The sequence below is a fragment of the Anolis carolinensis genome, chromosome 4, assembly GCF_035594765.1.
Source record: "Anolis carolinensis isolate JA03-04 chromosome 4, rAnoCar3.1.pri, whole genome shotgun sequence".
NCBI lineage: Eukaryota > Metazoa > Chordata > Lepidosauria > Squamata > Dactyloidae > Anolis > Anolis carolinensis.
In genome coordinates, this window is record NC_085844.1 from 131,797,011 (window position 1) to 131,816,247 (window position 19,237).

The following is a 19,237-nucleotide window of genomic DNA, read 5'->3' on the forward strand; positions in this document are numbered from 1 at the left end:
TAGGGTGGTCCAGGGTTCGTTTTTGCCCCTTTGAGCCTGTTAGAAGTTGTTTAAAGCCCCTTTAGGGTGCTCCAGGGTTCGTTTTGCCCCTTTGAGCCTGTTTCGAAGTTGTTTAAGGCCCCTTTAGGGTGGTCCAAGGTTTGTTTTGCCCCTTTGAGCCTGTTTTGAAGTTGTTTAAGGCCCCTTTAGGGTGGTCCAGGGTTCGTTTTTCCCCTTTGGGCCTGTTTAGAAGTTGTTTAAGGCCCCATTAGGGTGGTCCAGGGTTCGTTTTGCCCCTTTGAGCCTGTTTAGACGTTGTTTAAGGCCCCATTAGGGTGGTCCAGGGTTCGTTTTCCCCCTTTGAGCCTGTTTAGTAGTTGTTTAAGGCCCCTTTAGGGTGGTCCAGGGTTTGTTTTGCCCCTTTGGGCCTGTTTAGAAGTTGTTTAAGGCCCCTTTACGGTGCTCCAGGGTTCGTTTTGCCCCTTTGGGCCTGTTTAGAAGTTGTTTAAGGCCCCTTTAGGGTGGCCAAGGGTTCGTTTTGCCCCTTTGGGCCTGTTTAAAAGTTGTTTAAGGCCCCATTAGGGTGGTCCAGGGTTTGTTTTGCCCCTTTGAGCCTGTTTAGAAGTTGTTTAAGGCCCCTTTAGGGTGGTCCAGGGTTCGTTTTGCCCCTTTGAGCCTGTTTAGAAGTTGTTTAAGGCCCCTTTAGGGTGGTCCAGGGTTCGTTTTGCCCCTTTGAGCCTGTTTAGAAGTTGTTTAAGGCCCCTTTAGGGTGGTCCAGGGTTCGTTTTGCCCCTTTGAGCCTGTTTAGAAGTTGTTTAAGGCCCCTTTAGGGTGGTCCAGGGTTCGTTTTGCCCCTTTGGGCCTGTTTAGAAGTTGTTTAAGGCCCCTTTAGGGTGGTCCAGGGTTCGTTTTGCCCCTTTGAGCCTGTTTAGAAGTTGTTTAAGGCCCCATTAGGGTGGTCCAGGGTTCGTTTTGCCCCTTTGGGCCTGTTTAGAAGTTGTTTAAGGCCCCATTAGGGTGGTCCAGGGTTCGTTTTGCCCCTTTGAGCCTGTTTAGAAGTTGTTTAAGGCCCCATTAGGGTGGTCCATGGTTCGTTTTGCCCCTTTGAGCCTGTTTAGAAGTTGTTTAAGGCCCCATGAGGGTGGTCCAGGGTTCGTTTTTCCCCTTTGAGCCTGTTTAGAAGTTGTTTAAGGCCCCATGAGGGTGGTCCAGGGTTCGTTTTGCCCCTTTGAGCCTGTTTAGAAGTTGTTTAAGGCCCCATGAGGGTGGTCCAGGGTTCGTTTTGCCCCTTTGAGCTTGTTTAGAAGTTGTTTAAGGCCCCATTAGGGTGGTCCAGGGTTCGTTTTGCCCATTTGAGCCTGTTTAGAAGTTGTTTAAGGCCCCTTTAGGGTGGTCCAGGGTTCGTTTTGCCCCTTTGAGCCTGTTTAGAAGTTGTTTAAGGCCCCTTTAGGGTGGTCCAGGGTTCGTTTTGCCCCTTTGAGCCTGTTTAGAAGTTGTTTAAGGCCCCATGAGGGTGGTCCAGGGTTCGTTTTGCCCCTTTGAGCCTGTTTAGAAGTTGTTTAAGGCCCCTTTAGGGTGGTCCAGGGTTCGTTTTGCCCCTTTGAGCCTGTTTAGAAGTTGTTTAAGGCCCCTTTAGGGTGGTCCAGGGTTCGTTTTGCCCCTTTGGGCCTGTTTAGAAGTTGTTTAAGGCCCCTTTAGGGTGGTCCAGGGTTCGTTTTGCCCCTTTGGGCCTGTTTAGAAGTTGTTTAAGGCCCCATGAGGGTGGTCCAGGGTTCGTTTTGCCCCTTTGAGCCTGTTTAGAAGTTGTTTAAGGCCCCTTTAGGGTGGTCCAGGGTTCGTTTTGCCCCTTTGAGCCTGTTTAGAAGTTGTTTAAGGCCCCTTTAGGGTGGTCCAGGGTTCGTTTTGCCCCTTTGGGCCTGTTTAGAAGTTGTTTAAGGCCCCATGAGGGTGGTCCAGGGTTCGTTTTGCCCCTTTGAGCCTGTTTAGAAGTTGTTTAAGGCCCCATGAGGGTGGTCAAGGGTTCCTTTTTCCCCTTTGAGCCTGTTTAGAAGTTGTTTAAGGCCCCTTTAGGGTGGTCCAGGGTTCTTTTTTCCCCTTTGAGCCTGTTTAGAAGTTGTTTAAGGCCCCTTTAGGGTGGTCCAGGGTTCGTTTTGCCCCTTTGGGCCTGTTTAGAAGTTGTTTAAGGCCCCTTTAGGGTGGTCCAGGGTTCGTTTTGCCCCTTTGAGCCTGTTTAGAAGTTGTTTAAGGCCCCTTTAGGGTGGTCCATGGTTCGTTTTGCCCCTTTGAGCCTCTTTAGAAGTTGTTTAAGGCCCCTTTAGGGTGATCCAGGGTTCGTTTTGCCCCTTTGAGCCTGTTTATCCAACGCTTATCCAACGTTCTGGATTATCCAACGCATTTTTGTAGTCAACGTTTTCAATACATCGTGATATTTTGGTGCTAAATTCGTAAATACAGTAATTACTACTTAGCATTACTGCATATTGAACTACTTTTTCTGTCAAATTTGTTGTATAACATGATGTTTTGGTGCTAAATTTGTAAAATCATAACCTAATTTGATGTTTAATAGGCTTTTCGTTAATCCCTCCTTATTATCCAACATATTAGCTTATCCAACTTTCTGCTGGCCCGTTTATGTTGGATAAGTGAGACACTACTGTATTTCCTGGAGTTTGGTTCCAGGACCCATCATGGATCCCAAAAACAGTGGATCCTCAAGTCCCATATAATGCATAGTCAAATGGTGTATTGTTATATAAAATTGCAAAAACAAAGTGTTTTTGAGATGTGGGGTATTCTGAAATCATGGAAGTTTAATCTGTGTGTCCGGACTCTGTCCGGATGGAGAGCTGACCGTATCTTATGGCACTACAATTCAGAGAATTCCATGGGATGGCACCATCTCAGTTCAAGTGCTATTAAAGCTGTTGTGTCCCCATACATTGGATTATTAAGTGTTATGACTTGTTGTTCTATTTATATTCTGTTATATTGTATTGTTCTGGGCATGGCCCCATGTAGCCACCCCGAGTCCCCGCTGGGGAGATGGTGGCGGGGTATAAATAAAGATTATTATTATTATTATTATTATTGTGATTTATAAGTATTTGAAAGGATGTCATAAAAGAGAGGGAGCAGGCTTCTTTTCCGCTGCCCTGGAGACTAAGACTCAGAGCAATGGGTTCAAATGACACCTAAACTTTGGGAAGAACTTCTTGACTGCAAGAAGCATATTCAGCAGTGGAACTCTCTGCCTCACAGTCTGGTGGAAGCTACTTCCATGGAGGCTTTTAAACAGAGGCTGGATGGATTGGTCATATATCAGGGATGTTTTGATTGTGCTTTTCCTGCATGGCAGAAATGAGTCAGGACTGTATGGCCAGTGTGGTCTCTTCCATGTGTCCCTATCTCTTCCAAGGGGTTGTTTTCACCTCCAGTTTGCTAGTAAAACTGAATGACTGTGTTGCAAAATGATGCATTTCCAAAAACAGGGTGTCACCTGTTGTTTGAACAGCATGATATGGTCAGTGTGTAGACCCCTGTTCCCAATGTGGGGCACATGCAATTTGATTTTTAAGGAGGGTAATTGAAGAATGAGTTATTAACAGTAAATGTTTTGCATTGTGTTGTTGAAGGCTTTAAAGGCCAGAATCGCTGGGTTGCTGTGAGTTTTCAGGGCTATATGGCCATGTTCCAGAAGCAGTCTCTCCTGACGTTTTGCCCACATCTATGGCAGGCATCCTCAGAGGTTGTGAGGTCTGTTGGAAACTAAGGCAAGTGGGATTTATATATCTGTAGAAGGTCCAGGGTGGGAGAAAGAACGCTTGTCTGTTTGAGGCAAATGTGAACACTGCAATTGGCCACCTTGATTAGCATTGAAAAGCCTCGCTGTAAATGTATCCCAGTTTCTTAGCGAGCTATTGCAAACTGGCATTTAATCATATGATTAAACTTTATCCTCAGTGGCTGAAATCCTTCATTGGTGAGCGTCTCATTGGGCATTCTTCTGTCTCGCCAAAGCACGGATCCTGATTTGGGAGGCTTGGGTTGGCATCACCTTGAGGTTTTCCAGGACTGAAATCACTGCCACTCAGGTTTCCGCCAACCGGGTTCAGGATCTCACTGGCCTGAGTTGCCCTCCAAATTCGGCTTCACTCTGACATTAAGTCTAGTCGTGTCCGCCTCTTTGGGTTGGTGCTCGTCTCCATTTCTAAGCTGAAGAGCTTGCTTTGTTTGTAGACACCTCCTAGGTCATGTGGCCGGCATGACCACATGGAGCACTGTTACCTTCCCGCAGAAGTGGTACCTATTGATCTATTCACATTTGCAAGAGCCAGCATTGTCCGTAGATACCTCCTAGGTCATGTGGCCGGCATAACTGCAAGGAGAGCTATTACCTTCCCACAGAAGCGGTTCCTATTGATCTATGCACATTTGCAAGAGCCGGCATTGTCTGTAGACACCTCCTAGGTCATGTGGCTGGCATAACTGCATGGAGAGCTGTTACCTTCCCACAGAAGCAGAACCTATTGATCTACTCACATTTGCATGTTTTCAAACTGCTAGGTTGGCAGGAGATGGGGCTAACAGCGGGAGCTCACTCTGCTTCCCAGATTCTAACCTCCAACCTTTCAATCAGCAAGTTCAGCAGCTCAGCGGTTTAACCCGTTGCATCACCTGGGGCTCCAGTATACAATATAGTAAGCAATCTCAATTATATACACAACATATAGATAGTTATAGGAGGCTTGTAGGTTGCTATTTCCAACATTCTCACCATGAAGTACGACACAAAGGCCCCTTCTACACAGCTATATAATCCAGGTTATCAAAGCAGATAATCCACATTACCTGCTTTGAGCTGGGTTATATGAGTCTACACTGGCATATAATCCAGTTCAAATCAGATAACATGGATTTTATCTGGTAATGTAGAAGGGGCCTAAGAGATGCTTAGGTGGGGCATGGCCAAAAAAATAATAAGAATAATAAAGATTGGGGAGCACTGGTACAGAGGCATAGAATGCATCTGGAGCTGCATGATGTGAGCCCATCCTGGGCCTGCCTGGCACTGGCCCCGCCCCTCCCGACCTCCCAAAGGCGCGGTGACGCCGCCAAGGATGCTGCTGGGCGGCGGCGGCGGCGGAGCAGAAGGAGGAAGATGCAGGCGGCGAAGCGGAGCGAGGTGGGCGCCCCCGGAGGACCATCGGCGCCCCCCGGGGAAGGCAAGCCCACCCGCCGCATTGGGCGAGGGCCCCCTGGGCGCAGGCTCCCCGCACGGAGCGGCCCCCGCGGCAAGATCGCCCCACCGGCCTCGCTTCCCAGCCCCGGCCCCACGAGCAGGAGGTGAGAGCCTTTGGAGAGGAAGGAGGAGAGAAGGGGGCGGGTGCCACCCTGGCCTGTTTGGCTCCGTCGGGAAGGACTGACATCACCCTGAGCCCTTTGCCTCATCATAAAATCCCTGTCCTCTGACTGGGATGCTGTACTTGACTCTGGTCCCATGCCTTTCACTCAGGCCCACACCTACACTGTCATATTATCCAATTTCAGAACGGGGCTTTGACTGCATCGAACTGGATTGTATCAGTCAAACTGAGGGGGCCTTCCTCACAGCCATATATCCCAGAATATCAAGGCAGAAAATCCCACAAGATCTGCTTTGAACTGCGCTATCTGAGGCCCCTTCCACATAACTGGATAAAATCCCACGTTATCTGCTTTGAACTGTATTATATGGTAGTGTGGACTCAGATAACCCAGTTCAAAGCAGATATTGTGGGATTTTCTGCCTCGATATCCTGGGTTATAAGGCCCCTGGTGGCACAGTGTGTTAAAGCTCTGAGCTGCTGAACTTGCAGACCGAAAGGTCCCAGGTTCAAATCCCGGGAGCGGAACGAGCGCCCGCTGTTAGCCCCAGCTCCTGCCAACCTAGCAGTTCAAAAACATGCAGATGTGAGTAGATCAATAGGTACCGCTCCGGCGGGAAGGTAAGGGCACTCTGTGCAGTCATGCCGGCCACATGACCTTGGAGGTGTCTACGGACAACGCCGGCTCTTCGGCTTAGAAATGGAGATGAGCACCAGCCCCCAGAGTCAGTCACAACTGGACTTAAAGGTAAAGATTTCCCCTGACGTTAAGTCCAGTCATGTCTGGACTTGGACTTAATGTCAGGGGAAACCTTTACCTTTACCTATCCTGGGTTATATGGCTGTGCGGAAGGGCCCTGGGTTATCTGAATCCACACTGCCATATATTCCAGTTCAAAGCAGAAAATGTGGGATTTTATTCAGCTGTGTGGAAGGGCCCCCAGATAACCCAGTTCAATCAGATTTTATTTATATCCTGCCCCATATCCTCATGGGGACTCGGGGCAGCTTAGATCAGTCTACACTGGACATCCACATTCTGAAATTGGATTTCAGGGCAATGTCAGCCCCCATCCACACGGTGAAATAAAGTCTAGATTGTCTGCTTTGAACTGGATTATATGGCAGTTTAGAATCCAGGACTGTAGCCAATTTGGGGGGGGGGGGGGGTAGGGGGTTCACACACCCCCCCCCCAATTTTTCTGGTTTTAAAAAAAATACTCATGAATTTTAACTGGTTAACCAAATCCCCATGAGTGTCCACTAAAGTTTATCTGTCTTGAGTGTCCACCAAAGTTTATCTGTCTTGAGTGTCCACTGAAGTTTATCCATGAAGCCTGATTTCTAAATTATTTTTCATTATGGAGCTACCTTTCATGACTCGCTAAAAAAAAATTCAAACTCTCTCCCCACAAATTTTCTGGATATGGCCCTGGTAGAATCCTATAATTCAGTTCAAAGCAAATAATCTGGATTATCTGCTTTACTAATTTGTATTATATGGCAGTATAAAAGTGGCCTCTGAGTCTTGAATGCCCGCCTTACTTCCCATTAATAGATGTGGACCAATAAGCTCACGTCACATTTTGTCACATTTGTAGAAATTTCAAGTACTGTAATGTTTTTTAGGATCATAGTACAATCTTATGGATAACCTAACCTTAGTGGCCCGAGGGTCAGGGAATTTTTTATGTTATATGTCATAATGCATTGATTGGTTCTATATGGTTTACATAGTGTGCCATTTGTTTATTTGGTTTATGATGTTTTTGGTTTGAATTTGTATGTTATGTAATTTCTTTTTTTTAAATCATTGTTCACTGCTTTGAATCCTACCCATGGGGGAAAAACAGGAGAAAACTAAATAAACAAATAATCTAGATTATCTACTTTGTATCTGCTTTGAACTGGATTCTATGGCAGTGCAGATCCAGCCACAGTGATCATGTATTCTTTACAAGTAGTGCCACACAAGGCTTTAGATAAGATTCTTGGTGACAGTCCCCCAAATGTGTGTAAGATCCTTGCCCTTCCTGGGTTCTTTAAATAATGGGCAGAGTCAGCAGAAGGAGTGACCAAAGCCTTGCTCAAATCTGAGCTTGCCTGAAAGCAGCAGCCAGTTACCAAATCCGCCTCTGGGATAATAATTAGCCAGTCTCCAAAAGCTCCATTTTTAGGCAAAGGTCTGGATGGGGGCTGATCTCCCAGTTCCAAGAGATTATGAATGAGTCAGGTCATCTAGATTAAGACTTCTTAAATATTTTCCACTGGTGACTCCTTTCTGCTTGAGAAATTTTTAGTGTGATTCCAGGTATACTGGTATACAATATAGGTATGAAAACCAAGCATTTGCTGGTGATAACTCAGCATTTGTAAATCTTGCTAAACAGGCGGATTAAAAAAAAAAAAAGAAATACAGCCAAAGCATCTTCTGCAGCGTTCACTGAAAATACGACACTGTCTTGCTAACAGATTTGTTTCATTGGTGGTGCCAATTTTTTTCATGACCCCAGCATTGAGCTAAGGGGACCCTGTTTGGGGTTGGGACCGATAGTTTAAGAAACTGTGATCTTGATCATTTTGACCTGAGTTCAAGCCTTGTGATACAGAGACGGTTTTAGTAACAAATTATGTGTGCCATTAACTAGACAGGCACATGTCCCTGCTGGATTTCTCAGGCCCTTTCCACACAACTGTATAAAATTGACATTGAACTGGATTATCTGGCAGTGTGGACTCAGATAATTAATTTCAAAGCAGATATTGTGGATTATTTGGCTTGATATTCTGGGTTACCATATATAGTTGTGTGGAAGGGCCCTTTGTAATAGCAAAGAAATGAACACCTTTCGGTTTGAATAGGCCTTTCAGGACAAATTAATTGAGAGGGAAGACATACAAAGGGAAATAAGTACAGTAGAGTCTCACTTATCCAAGACTCACTTATCCAAGGTTCTGGATTATCCAAGGCATTTTTGTAGTCAATGTTTTCAATATATCATGATATTTTGGTGCTAAATTCGTAAATACTGTACAGTAATTTCAACATAACATTACTGCGTATTGAACTACTTTTTCTGTCAAATTTGTTGTATAACATGATGTTTTGGTACTTAATTTGTAAAATCATAACCTAATTTGATGTTTAATAGGCTTTTCCTTAATCCCTCCTTATTATCCAAGATATTCGCTTATCCAAGGTTCTGCCGGCCCGTTTAGCTTGGATAAATGAGACTCTACTGTAATATAGCAAAAGAAAAGTACAATGTATTAAGGAAAGCAAGAAGGAAAATGTTACAAAAATAGTACAGAACTCCTGCACAAGTTTCACGTTTTTTTAACCAGGGATGAAGGACAGGTGTTGGCGTGGTTGTGAACAAAGAGGGGTATTTAATCACATGATATGAGAATGCGATCGAGTGCAAGAATACTGGGGAACGATTGAAGGAAAAATCAATAGAATGCTAAATCTGCAAATAGTAATAGTTAATAGAAATGTACTACATGCAAGGATAACAGAAGGGAAGAATATACAAAAACAAAAAATCATTGACAAATTAATAGCGTGTTCACAAATTGTTTTAGTGAGGGGTTGGAAAGATAAAACAAAATGGATTCTGACAAATTGGTATAAGTATATAGTTGATATATTAAATGTGGAAATAACAAATTGCAAATGGAATAATATCGATAAGATTGAAAAGATTGCAATAATCAAGGGGATGTGGGAACCAGTTAAGAACTATTTAGAGAATGTACTAAGATGAGATGGAAAAATTAAGTGGAAAAATTAAGATTGAGATTTATATTTCAAATGTAACTTCTGTAGTTTGTTGTATACATTGCATGTACGAGGAGTGAAGGGTGGGAGTGGGATAAAACGACAAAACAACTATAAAAAGAATTTGAAAAAAATATATCATCAAGTCTCGACCACTTCAACATAGTTTGTGGCAGCCACAAAAACAATGTTTTTGGAGCATAACAACTACTTTTGAAGTACATACCACACAAGCAAACAGGAAATAACATTTTCAGACCAGGAACAAAATGTTTTAGAATTTTGTTACATAGTGTTATACAAGGTGCTGAATTTTCTATTGGTAATTTTATTATGCTGTTTTTAATGCTTTATGTTTTAACTGTTTTTTTAAAGTGTAATTTTTTTTAACTTTGTATTTTGGGAGCACTATATTTTTTAATCTATTGTAAACCGCTTTAAGTATCAAATTGGAAAAAGATAGGACATAAATACACGTAACAACTATACAATGAAAAGGGAACACTCTCTTCATGCTTTGCAAATATGGAGTCAAGTTGTATGGCATTTTTTAAAAGTAACATTCGCTACATTTAGCTTAAGCTGTAAACTTGCTTACATTTGTAGCCTACTGGTCAGGTAGTTTCAGTCCTTGGATATATTTATTACTAACTTGGGGATCCGGCGGTGCCCGGATTATTAGAAGAAGGCATTGTTTGTTTTGGGATGTTAGGTAATATCACTGAAGTTTGATCCAGATCTGTCATTGCCTGGGTTCAGTGCTGTCTGGATAAGGGTGAACTACAACTCCCAGATTCCCAGGGTAATCATCCACAAGTCCTGCCAGTATTCGCAGTTGGCCATGTTGGGTCTGTGTGCCAAATTTGGTCCAGATCCATTGTTGGTTGGGTTCAGGACTCTCTGGATAAGGGTGAACTACAACTCCCAGATCTGAAGTCAATCACCCCCAAACCAGGCCCATATGCAAAGTTGGCCATTTTAGGTCTGTGTGCCAAGTTCAGATCTGACGTCAGCTGGGTTTAGTGCTTTCTGGTTGCAGATGAACTATAACTGCCAAAATCAAGGTCCATTCCCACTAAGCCCTGCAGTATGTTCAGTTGGTCACGGGACTTCTCTTTGCCAAGTTTGGTCCCAATCCCTTTTGGTGGGGGGTCACAGTATCAGTGAAGGTACTACAAGTCCCATTTTCCATGGCAAGTTTGGTCCAGATCCATCTTTGGTTGGGTTCAAAGTGCTCTCTGGATGTAGGTCAAGTGCAAATCTTGTAAATCATTGTGAATTCTCCCCAAACTTCTTGTTCAGTTGCTGATCAATTCCTCTGTTAACTGTGTGCCATAGGAAAAAGTATGAAAGGGTTAAGGGAGAGGCAGTGGGCAGGGTCATGCAAATTAAGGAACCCTGGGATGTCCATTCTGGAGGAAAAACAGAACATTGGTGTCTTCTGATCAGGGGGAACTATAGCTGTTTGTGGAGGTGGGAGGCTGTCTGTGTAAGTAGACACCTCCTCTACATACACACAGACATTTTCACTTATATAATGTGTATAGATTTCATCCCCATTTATAAAAGGGGGGGGGGGCTTTCACACCTCATATATCAGGAAACATCCTGCTACAGGATGGCAACTTCCATCACCCACATCTAACATAGGACTGATGGGACCTGAGATAGAAAAATATCTCAAGAAGGATTCCTGTTTCTCCATACAGTGCCTATTGAGAACATTGCCAGTGCATAAAAGGCAGATATTGGCAGGTTCAGGGAACTCCAAGGATCAAACAAAGAGGAGAGGGACCTTCTAAACATCCCATCCCATGGCTTCAAATATTGACTGACAGCAAGAGTGTCTGGCTAGGTGACTACAAATTCGGAAGAGATTCTAGCCAATTTATCATTGCATATCGCTCATGTAAAATTCTGATTGTACTCAGAAAGAATACTGAATTGCAGCCTTGCATGGAAGTAGGTACACGTCAATCTGTACTCTGTTCATTATAGCATCACAGCATTTAAAGTGACTGGTTTTTTTTAACTAAAACTTTTGAGCACTTTAAGGCAAGTTGATCTATAGGGTGAGAGGATTTCTAAAGAATTCATGTGTTGGCACCCAAATGCCAAGTTGTCAAATAAGCAACCTATCATCTGCTCCAAATGTCGCTCCATGATCTTAGGAAAAGATGATTCAGCTTTACAGTGCAACTTCACATGCATCTCATAAATCCCATTGAACTCCCAGATCAACAAATAGGGCATTGCTACCTTCCCTTCAGACTGTAGACAGGAGCCTACAACAGTAGGCACTTTGATATGTTGGTCAGGTTTATTCCACATGCATTTGGCCGAATAAATAAAGCTAGCTTGGTACAAATGGTTATTTGGGTTTATACATTTTGAGCAAATTAAGCACCACAGACTAGTTGAGTCTGGAATGTCAGGAAATAGAAGATACTTTTCTTTGTGTAGAGCAGGTCCTATCAAGTTATTTCATTTTCAAATTATCTAAAAATGGATAATAGTGCCTCTCATAAGTAACCACTCTCCTTATTTATTTTACTTATTTGTTGTGTCAGAAGCAAATTGAGGGCACAGTTATAATGTATTTTAAAAAACACAAAGTTAAGAACTTGACATTATGCTAGATTTCTTTTGACCAGAAGCTGGTCACTTGGAGTGCCTCTGGTGTGGCTGTAAGGAGGTCCTCCATTATGCATGTGGCAGGGCTTAAGCTGCATTATATTAAGTTGTCTATGGTTTGCTTTTCTCCACACTCACATGTCATGGACTCCACTTTGTTGCCCCATTTCTTAAGATTAGCTCTGCATCTCATGGTCCCAGGGCACTGTCTGTTCAACACCAAGCCGCCCAGTCTTCTGTGTGCCCAGGAGGGAGTTTCTCATCCGGTATCATACATGGATTGAGGTTCTGGGTTTTAGCCTGCCACTTTTGGACTCTTGCTTGCTGAGGTGTTTCTGTGAGTATCTCTGTAGATCTTAGGAAACTGTTTCTTGATTTAAGTCATTGCCATGCTGGCTGATGCTTCAGATTAACAGAGGATGGGCTGTAGATGTCCATACCTTGATCCTTTTATTTCTGGGTGCTACTTCCTGACGGATGGTGCAATACCGGCTAAACAGTATAATTTCTCCAGTGGTGTAGGGCGTAGACATCCTGTGATAATATGGCATGTCTCATTAAGAGCCACATCCGCTGTTTTAACGTGGTGTGACATATTCCACACTGGGCATGCGTATTCAGCAGCAGAGTAGCAAACCGCAAGGGCCATTGTCTTCAATAATTATTTTACTGATTCTCACTTGTACAATTACTGTTTAGTAAATAATATTAACACTTAGCAGCAGTCTTATAGTATTCAGAGTGCTTCACAAGTGTAATCTTTACAGTAATGGTGTAAAGGAAATTACCGTATATACTCGAGTATAAGCAGAGTTTTTCAGCCTTTTTTAGGGCTGAAAAATCCTCCCTTGGCTTATACTCGAGTGAGGGTCCTGGCCGGCTTATATTCAGGTTGGTGTATACTTGAGTATATAAGTAATCAGAGTTGGACAGTCTTATATTATTAAAGTCTTATTATTACCTTAAATTACAGTTTTACGTAAATATTCAAAAACATTTGACTTGCTGTTGCTTCAATTCATGGAATTTTATTGGTATCTATTTTTATTTTTGAAATTTACCAGTAGCTGCTTCATTTTCCACCCTCATCTTATACTTGAGTCAATAAGTTTTCCCAGTTTTTTGTGGTAAAATTAGATGCCTCAGCTTATATACTGGTCGGCTTATACTTGAGTATATATGGTAATAGTAGACAAAGCATTACTGTCAAAGACAGAACGCCACAAGATAAAAGATAACAAAGTTTATTGGAGTTACAGAACCAAAAATGCCCGTAAAAGACAAGGGCTAGGCAAACACTGGCCTTAAAAGTAAAAAGAGACAAGAAAAACGTTCAAAAGATAAACCGGATTAAACCGGAGTTTAATCCGGGTTAAATCAAAACAGCTTGCTTCAGCCTGGGAATAAACAAACAGAAGCTGGTGAACAAAAAGTTCAAAGGAATACAACTAATTGGCAGCAGATGCTTCTCTGCTGCCAAGAGCTATGTTTGAGTAACTTAGAGGTTACTCCTCCACACAGCAGGCAATTTCCCAATACAAACACAGCAGACGAGGGCAGAAGCAGTCAGCGAAGTCCCAATCCGTTCCGAAGGTCGTAAGGCAGATGCAGACGTTTGTAGTTCACCAGTTCCAACGATAGACACAGGTAGGAGAATCCGAGGCCGTAGTCAGTCAGTCCGTAAGTCCAGAGTAAGCAGATGGCGTCCGTCAAGAAGACGACAGAAGGTCAAAGCTATTAAGATTAAGCAGAGGTTGCACAACAAAACCCCACACAATTCCTCCCGCCGTCTGAGCCCAATGTCCAGGATAACTTACGTAGTCAGCAAACGAATCACACCCGTCTTCAGGAAAACTTCCCACACAGATCCCAAGCGTTCGTCCAGATTACCTTGCCCAACGCAATTTGCTATTGCTCCCAAACCCCATTTTATGCCAGTTACAAGTCCTCATCGCTATCAGCTGTTCTCCTTAGCCCGGGCGTTTCCTCATCACTTTCCTCATCAGAACTGGAACACCTTTGACTACGCCCCACAGCATCCCCAGCTGTGGATCCCGTCCCATCCCTCCAGCTTGTCCACGGGTCTAATCCTGAAGGTCCCCAATCGCCTTCCATACTATCATTGCCAGTGGCACCCAAATCCTCCCTTACACGAGTCCATTCCATGTCATCCTCTTCCGAGCTAACCATCTCTTCCTCCATTCTCTCAGTAAACCCCTCAAAAGAATCCTCGTCAGATGGTTCTGCAAAGATATCTCGCAGCCGCTTCCTTTCTCGCTCCTCGAGAGTATCTGACTCTCGAGGAGTCTTACGCCCACGTCTCCCAGTAGTAGAGCCATGAGGCTCAACCATAACAATTACTGTATGCTCACAGAGGTATTTATAAGTTGCACAGTGCTGCTTGATTAGTTAATTGTAACTTGTTCCTGTTTATGTTTATCATGTAAATATTAGGCTTGATCGATCCACGAAAAATTTGATTCTAAACTCGTTGCAAAAGTAGAGGGGGGCAGCGTTTCGTTTTTGAAGGTATTTCCGAATTTTGCCCCCAAAAAATTTCGAAATTAACGAAAATTCATTATTTTCTAAATTAATTCGTTAATGGCGGACGCGCATGCGCAATTCCCAAAAACAGCACAGAGGGAGAGGACTTTACAGGACTCTCCCACCCTCATTTTTTGAGTGATCTTCTTCAAACTTGGTACAGTGGTAGAACACATTTAACACTGATAGCTCACCAAAATTTGGAACGTTTCCCTTATCCTCTGATTTTTGGCGAATTTTCATAGCTTTTATAATAAACCATTTTTTAATAATTGCAGAAATCTGTTCCTGGTTTGAAAGTCTTATTTCCTGTTAAATTGGGTTGTCTTTACTGTGAAAGTCATTGTTCTACTTCAGAAACTTTGTTTTTGTGGCTGAAACTTTGTTAAATTGGTGTGTGTGTGATATATATGTGTGTGTGTGTGTTTGTGTGTGTGTGTGTATAGGTAAAGGTAAAGGTATCCCTTGACGTTAAGTTCAGTCATGTCTGACTCTGGGGGTTGGTGCTCATCTCCATTTCTAAGCCCAAGAGCCAGTGTTGTCCATAGACACCTCCAAGGTCATGTGGCCGGCATGACTACATGGAGTGCCATTACCTTCCCGCCAGAGCGGTACCTATTGATCTACTCACATTGGCATGTTTTCAAGCTGCTAGGTTGGCAGAAGCTGGAGCTAACAGCGGGCACTCACTCTGCTCCCGGGATTTGAACCTGGGACCTTTCGGTCTGCAAGTTCAGCAGCTCAGTGCTTTAACACACTTCGCCATCGGGGCTCATGTATATATAATATACATACACATACACACAATGTGGAGAATATGTGGAAAGGTAGATAGATAGATAGATAGATAAGTTGGGAGCCACAGCAAAGGCACCTTCCTGGGAGCAAGGTCTAATAATAATAATAATAATAATAATAATAATAATAATAATAATAATAAATCCCTTACAATATCCAAGATGGGTACCATTATTGGCAGAGAAAGCCAAGCTGTAGGAGTTGAAATCCAATCATTTATCCTCCCTATAGAATCAATTTTATATGCATTTTTAGCTACAGAAAAGCTAAAATCAGGACAGTAAAAGAACAACACCCAGAAAATGGGAATTCCAGACAGGAAACAATCAGGGCCAGCTAATACCTCCCAACAAAGGATTCCCCCAGGTAGGAAGCAGCCAGGCTTTGAAGCTGCAGGGCTATTCAATGCTAATCAAGGTGACCAATTGCAACTTTCACACTTGCCTCCCACAGACAAGAGTTCTTTCTCCCACCCTGGACCTTCCACAGATATATAAACCCCACTTGCCTAGCTTCGCACAGACGTCAAAACCTCACCACCGGGCCCCTCTCTGTCTCTCTCGGTCTCTCCATTCCCGGCTCCATCCGCCGCCTTCCCGCCTCACAGAGAGACACCAGGCCTGAGCTGAGGCGAGGCGGCGGCGGCCATTTCCCCCCTCCGTCTTCCTCCTCCTCCTCGGCCTCCTTCCCCCTCGCCCCCTCCCATTGGCTGAGCCCGTGACGCCCCTTTTGCTGAGGGGCAAAAGGAAAGGGCCTGAATGGTGGGAGTTTGGGTGATTTGCAAAAGCTGTTTTTTCCTAACGAAAAAAACGACGACATAACGAAAAACGGCCTCTCGCGATTCGAAACCGCAATATCCAGACGTGTGGACATTCAAGGTCATATATTGCTTCAAAACAAACGAAAATAACGAATTAATAACGGGTAACGGGGAAATCGAATTATTTGAGCAAGCCTAGTAAATATGCATGGGTATTGTCCTGTGTTGTCTTTCAAGAACAGCCAATGTGGTAAGTAAATGAAAACTACTTTACTTCAGCAAAACATAAAGAACAGCACACTCAGTGGTATAATGCAAAAGAAAGCAAAGAAGTCTTAGGGCAAACACAGTTCTTAAGTCTCTGATAAACTCCCAAATCAAGTAGCAGTCTTACTTCAGACAAAGAAACAGCAATAAATCCTTAGGAGCAGTTTCCCAGATGTAGACTCAAAGCAGGCGCAAGGGAAGTGAAGGCTTAGGCCAGGGGTCCCCAAACTAAGGCCCGGGGGCCGGATGCGGCCCTCCAAGGTCATTTACCTGGCCCTCACCCTCAGTTTTAGACTTAGGCTTGCCCAAAGTCGGAAATGACTTGAAGGCACACAACAACAACAATCCTAATTAACTTGACTATCTCATCGGCCAGAAGAAGGCCCACACTTCCCATTGAAATCCTGATAGGTTTATTTTGGTTAAAAATGTTTTTATTTTTAAAGATTGTATTGTTCTTTCATTGTTGTTGTTGTTGTGCAGTGTGCAAAGGAATTTGTTTGTTTTTTAAAAAAATGATAATCTGGGCCCTCAACAGTCTGAAGGATTGCGGACCAGCCCTTTGCTTAAAAAGTTTGAGGACCCCTGGCTTAGGCATTAGAGTCAGTTTGTTACCAGCAAAAGCTGACTACACCTGCTTCTGATTTATAGCCCTGAATTCCCCCATAGCTGCTAGGACGGTTCCCAATTACTCAGCTGCATTTCTGGCAGCTATTCTATCTGAACGACGTCTCTGCTCTGTTTCCTTCCACCTTTCCTAAAATGTGGGTACAGTAGAGTCTCACTTATCCAACACTTGCTTATCCAACATTCTGGATTATCCAGCACATTTTTGTAGTCAATGTTTTCAGTATATCGTGATATTTTGGTGCTAAATTTGTAAATACAGTAATAACGACATAGCATTACTGCGTATTGAACTACTTTTTCTGTCAAATTTGTTTTATAACATGATGTTTTGGTGCTTAATTTATAAAACCATAATCTAATTAGATTTTTAATAGGCTTTTCTTTAATCCCTCCTTATTGTCCAACATATTTGCTTATCCAACGTTCTGCCTGCCCGTTTATGTTGGATAAGTGAGACTCTACTGTACCTGCAAACTCTCCTCCTCAGATTGCAATTGCCCCTCTAACTCATGAACACTTTCCTGCTCCCCTTCCTCTTCTGAAGAAGAGGAATCCCTAACAGGTATCATGCAAAACATGCAGTATTGCATGATGCACAGTTCGTCCATGTGCAGTTGTGCACAATATTGACATGCAGATGTTCACAATCATGAACAAAACTACCGTATGTGAAATGTCCACCTCTCCAATCTTGAACTGCATTGGACAAAATTCTTCATCTGTATGGAAAGCAGCATGCCTAAGAGATAAAAAGGATTCCTCCTTTTGAATGTTTACAATGTTACATTTGCCCATAGTAGTGGGATTCCATGTTTCTTGCCTCAAATCAGTTTCTGTGGCTTTTGATTTAGGATTCTGAGTCCTGAATTTAATCTTCACAGAAAGATAAACTTTGGCCAGACAATTCCTTCTGCCATTTTTTTAAAAAAAATAAAATTTGTCCAAAAGAGGAATAGGATTTTGTTGTCATCTATATTGTGAGTTGCCTTGGATCCCAAATTTGGGGGTGGTGTGGAACAAATTAAATACATACATGCATAAATAGAAAAGTGAACTTTCCTATTTTTAATAGAAAAATCCAAGGAGGAAAGAATTAAGTAACTTGCTGTTCATTTGCTCTATACATATCTTTTGAGAGTTCTTCTCAGTCTTTATTATTATTATCATCATTATCATCATCATTATTATTACAGTAGAGTATCACTTATCCAACGTTCTGGATTATCCAACGCATTTTTGTAGTCAATGTTTTCAATGCATTGTGATATTTTGGTGCTAAATTCATAAATACAGTAATTACTACATAGCATTAATGTGTAATTAACTACTTTTTCTGTCAAATTTATTGTATAACATGTTGTTTTGGTGCTTAATTTGTAAAATCATAACCTATTTTGATGTTTAATAGGCTTTTTCTTAATTTCTCCTTATTATCCAACATATTAGCTTATCCAACATTCTGCCGGCCCGTTTATGTTGGATAAGTGAGACTCTACTGTATTCTTTTCCAGAAGACTGACCCATGTTAGAGCTCTTTGTGCATTTAGGTCTATGTATGTGGCTTTCCTGCCTGCTCTCCACAGGTTTTAAAAAAGGGAAGGGGAGGAGTTGATCAAAGGGAAAACATGATTTGGTACAGAGGCAGCTGTGAGTTTGGGCTTTCAGGAATGTGCTATTTTGGGCATTGGCTGCAATTATGGCTCCTGTGGTAGGATCGGAACTCTGCCTGTGACTCCATAAATAGAGTTTCAGTCCTCACCGCAGGAGTCACAATACTGTTTCCCCTTTGATCAACTACTCCTCTGCCTCTGTTATAAAGTGTGCCGCATTATGTGAGGGTTGGATTGAGACGTCACTGGCTATTCCATGTTTGTTCACTCAAGGCTTTTTGTTTTACTTAAGCACGTGGTGGTGCCATCATCTGTTGATCTATTGGTTCAGATTCAACAGGGCACAGTGTGTGTGAGTCAGTGTAGTGAGCAAGTGTGAGAGAGACTAAAGGAAAAACCTGGTGTTTTAACAGAAGCCTCCTGAGTTTGGTGGATCTCCTTTTTTTGCACATGGCAGTTTCTTCAACCCGATGCCAATTCTTGTTCTTCAGTTGCTTTTGCGCTACTTGGTCCGTCTGCGGTTGTCTCTGGGCACCACCTCCCCATGACTGTTGTACAGAGAATCCTGAGCCAGCTGTTCATTTGAGAGGCTCCTCTTTCTCAGGGCTGTGTCACTTGTCCATCTGCCCCTCAATCATACCATATGCCTTTGTTTCTGATTGGGGTAGTTGCTGTCAGAAGGGGAAAAAATCTTATCTAGGGAAAAGCCTTACTGTGAACTAGTCAGATTTAAGGCAGGGGAAGACTATTTCTCTTTCTCTGTCTCCTTCCTTCCTTCCTTTCTGGAAGTTGGAAGCTATCCCTCCATAGCATGGCAAATAGGTAAGTGGCACTTACCTTTCTTCTGACCAGACTGTTAGCAGACATC

At 43.0% G+C, this 19,237-nt stretch overlaps 1 protein-coding gene across 6 annotated transcripts in view; it reads left to right on the forward strand.

The window, feature by feature from the left end:
- Nucleotides 1-5,056: 5,056 nt before the first annotated feature.
- Nucleotides 5,057-19,237, forward strand: part of LOC100559258 (myomegalin) — a 136,903-nt gene continuing 122,722 nt past the window's right edge. For 5 of the 6 annotated variants that reach the window (XM_008108965.3, XM_016993024.2, XM_062979428.1 and 2 more), the window contains exon 1: nt 5,057-5,325. In XM_008108965.3, the coding sequence (XP_008107172.2) occupies nt 5,141-5,325 (185 nt within the window). In that variant the 5' untranslated portion in view covers nt 5,057-5,140. Of the gene's footprint in view, nt 5,326-19,165; nt 19,192-19,237 lie in introns of those variants that run through there. The other variant, XM_016993026.2, reaches the window with a different exon arrangement.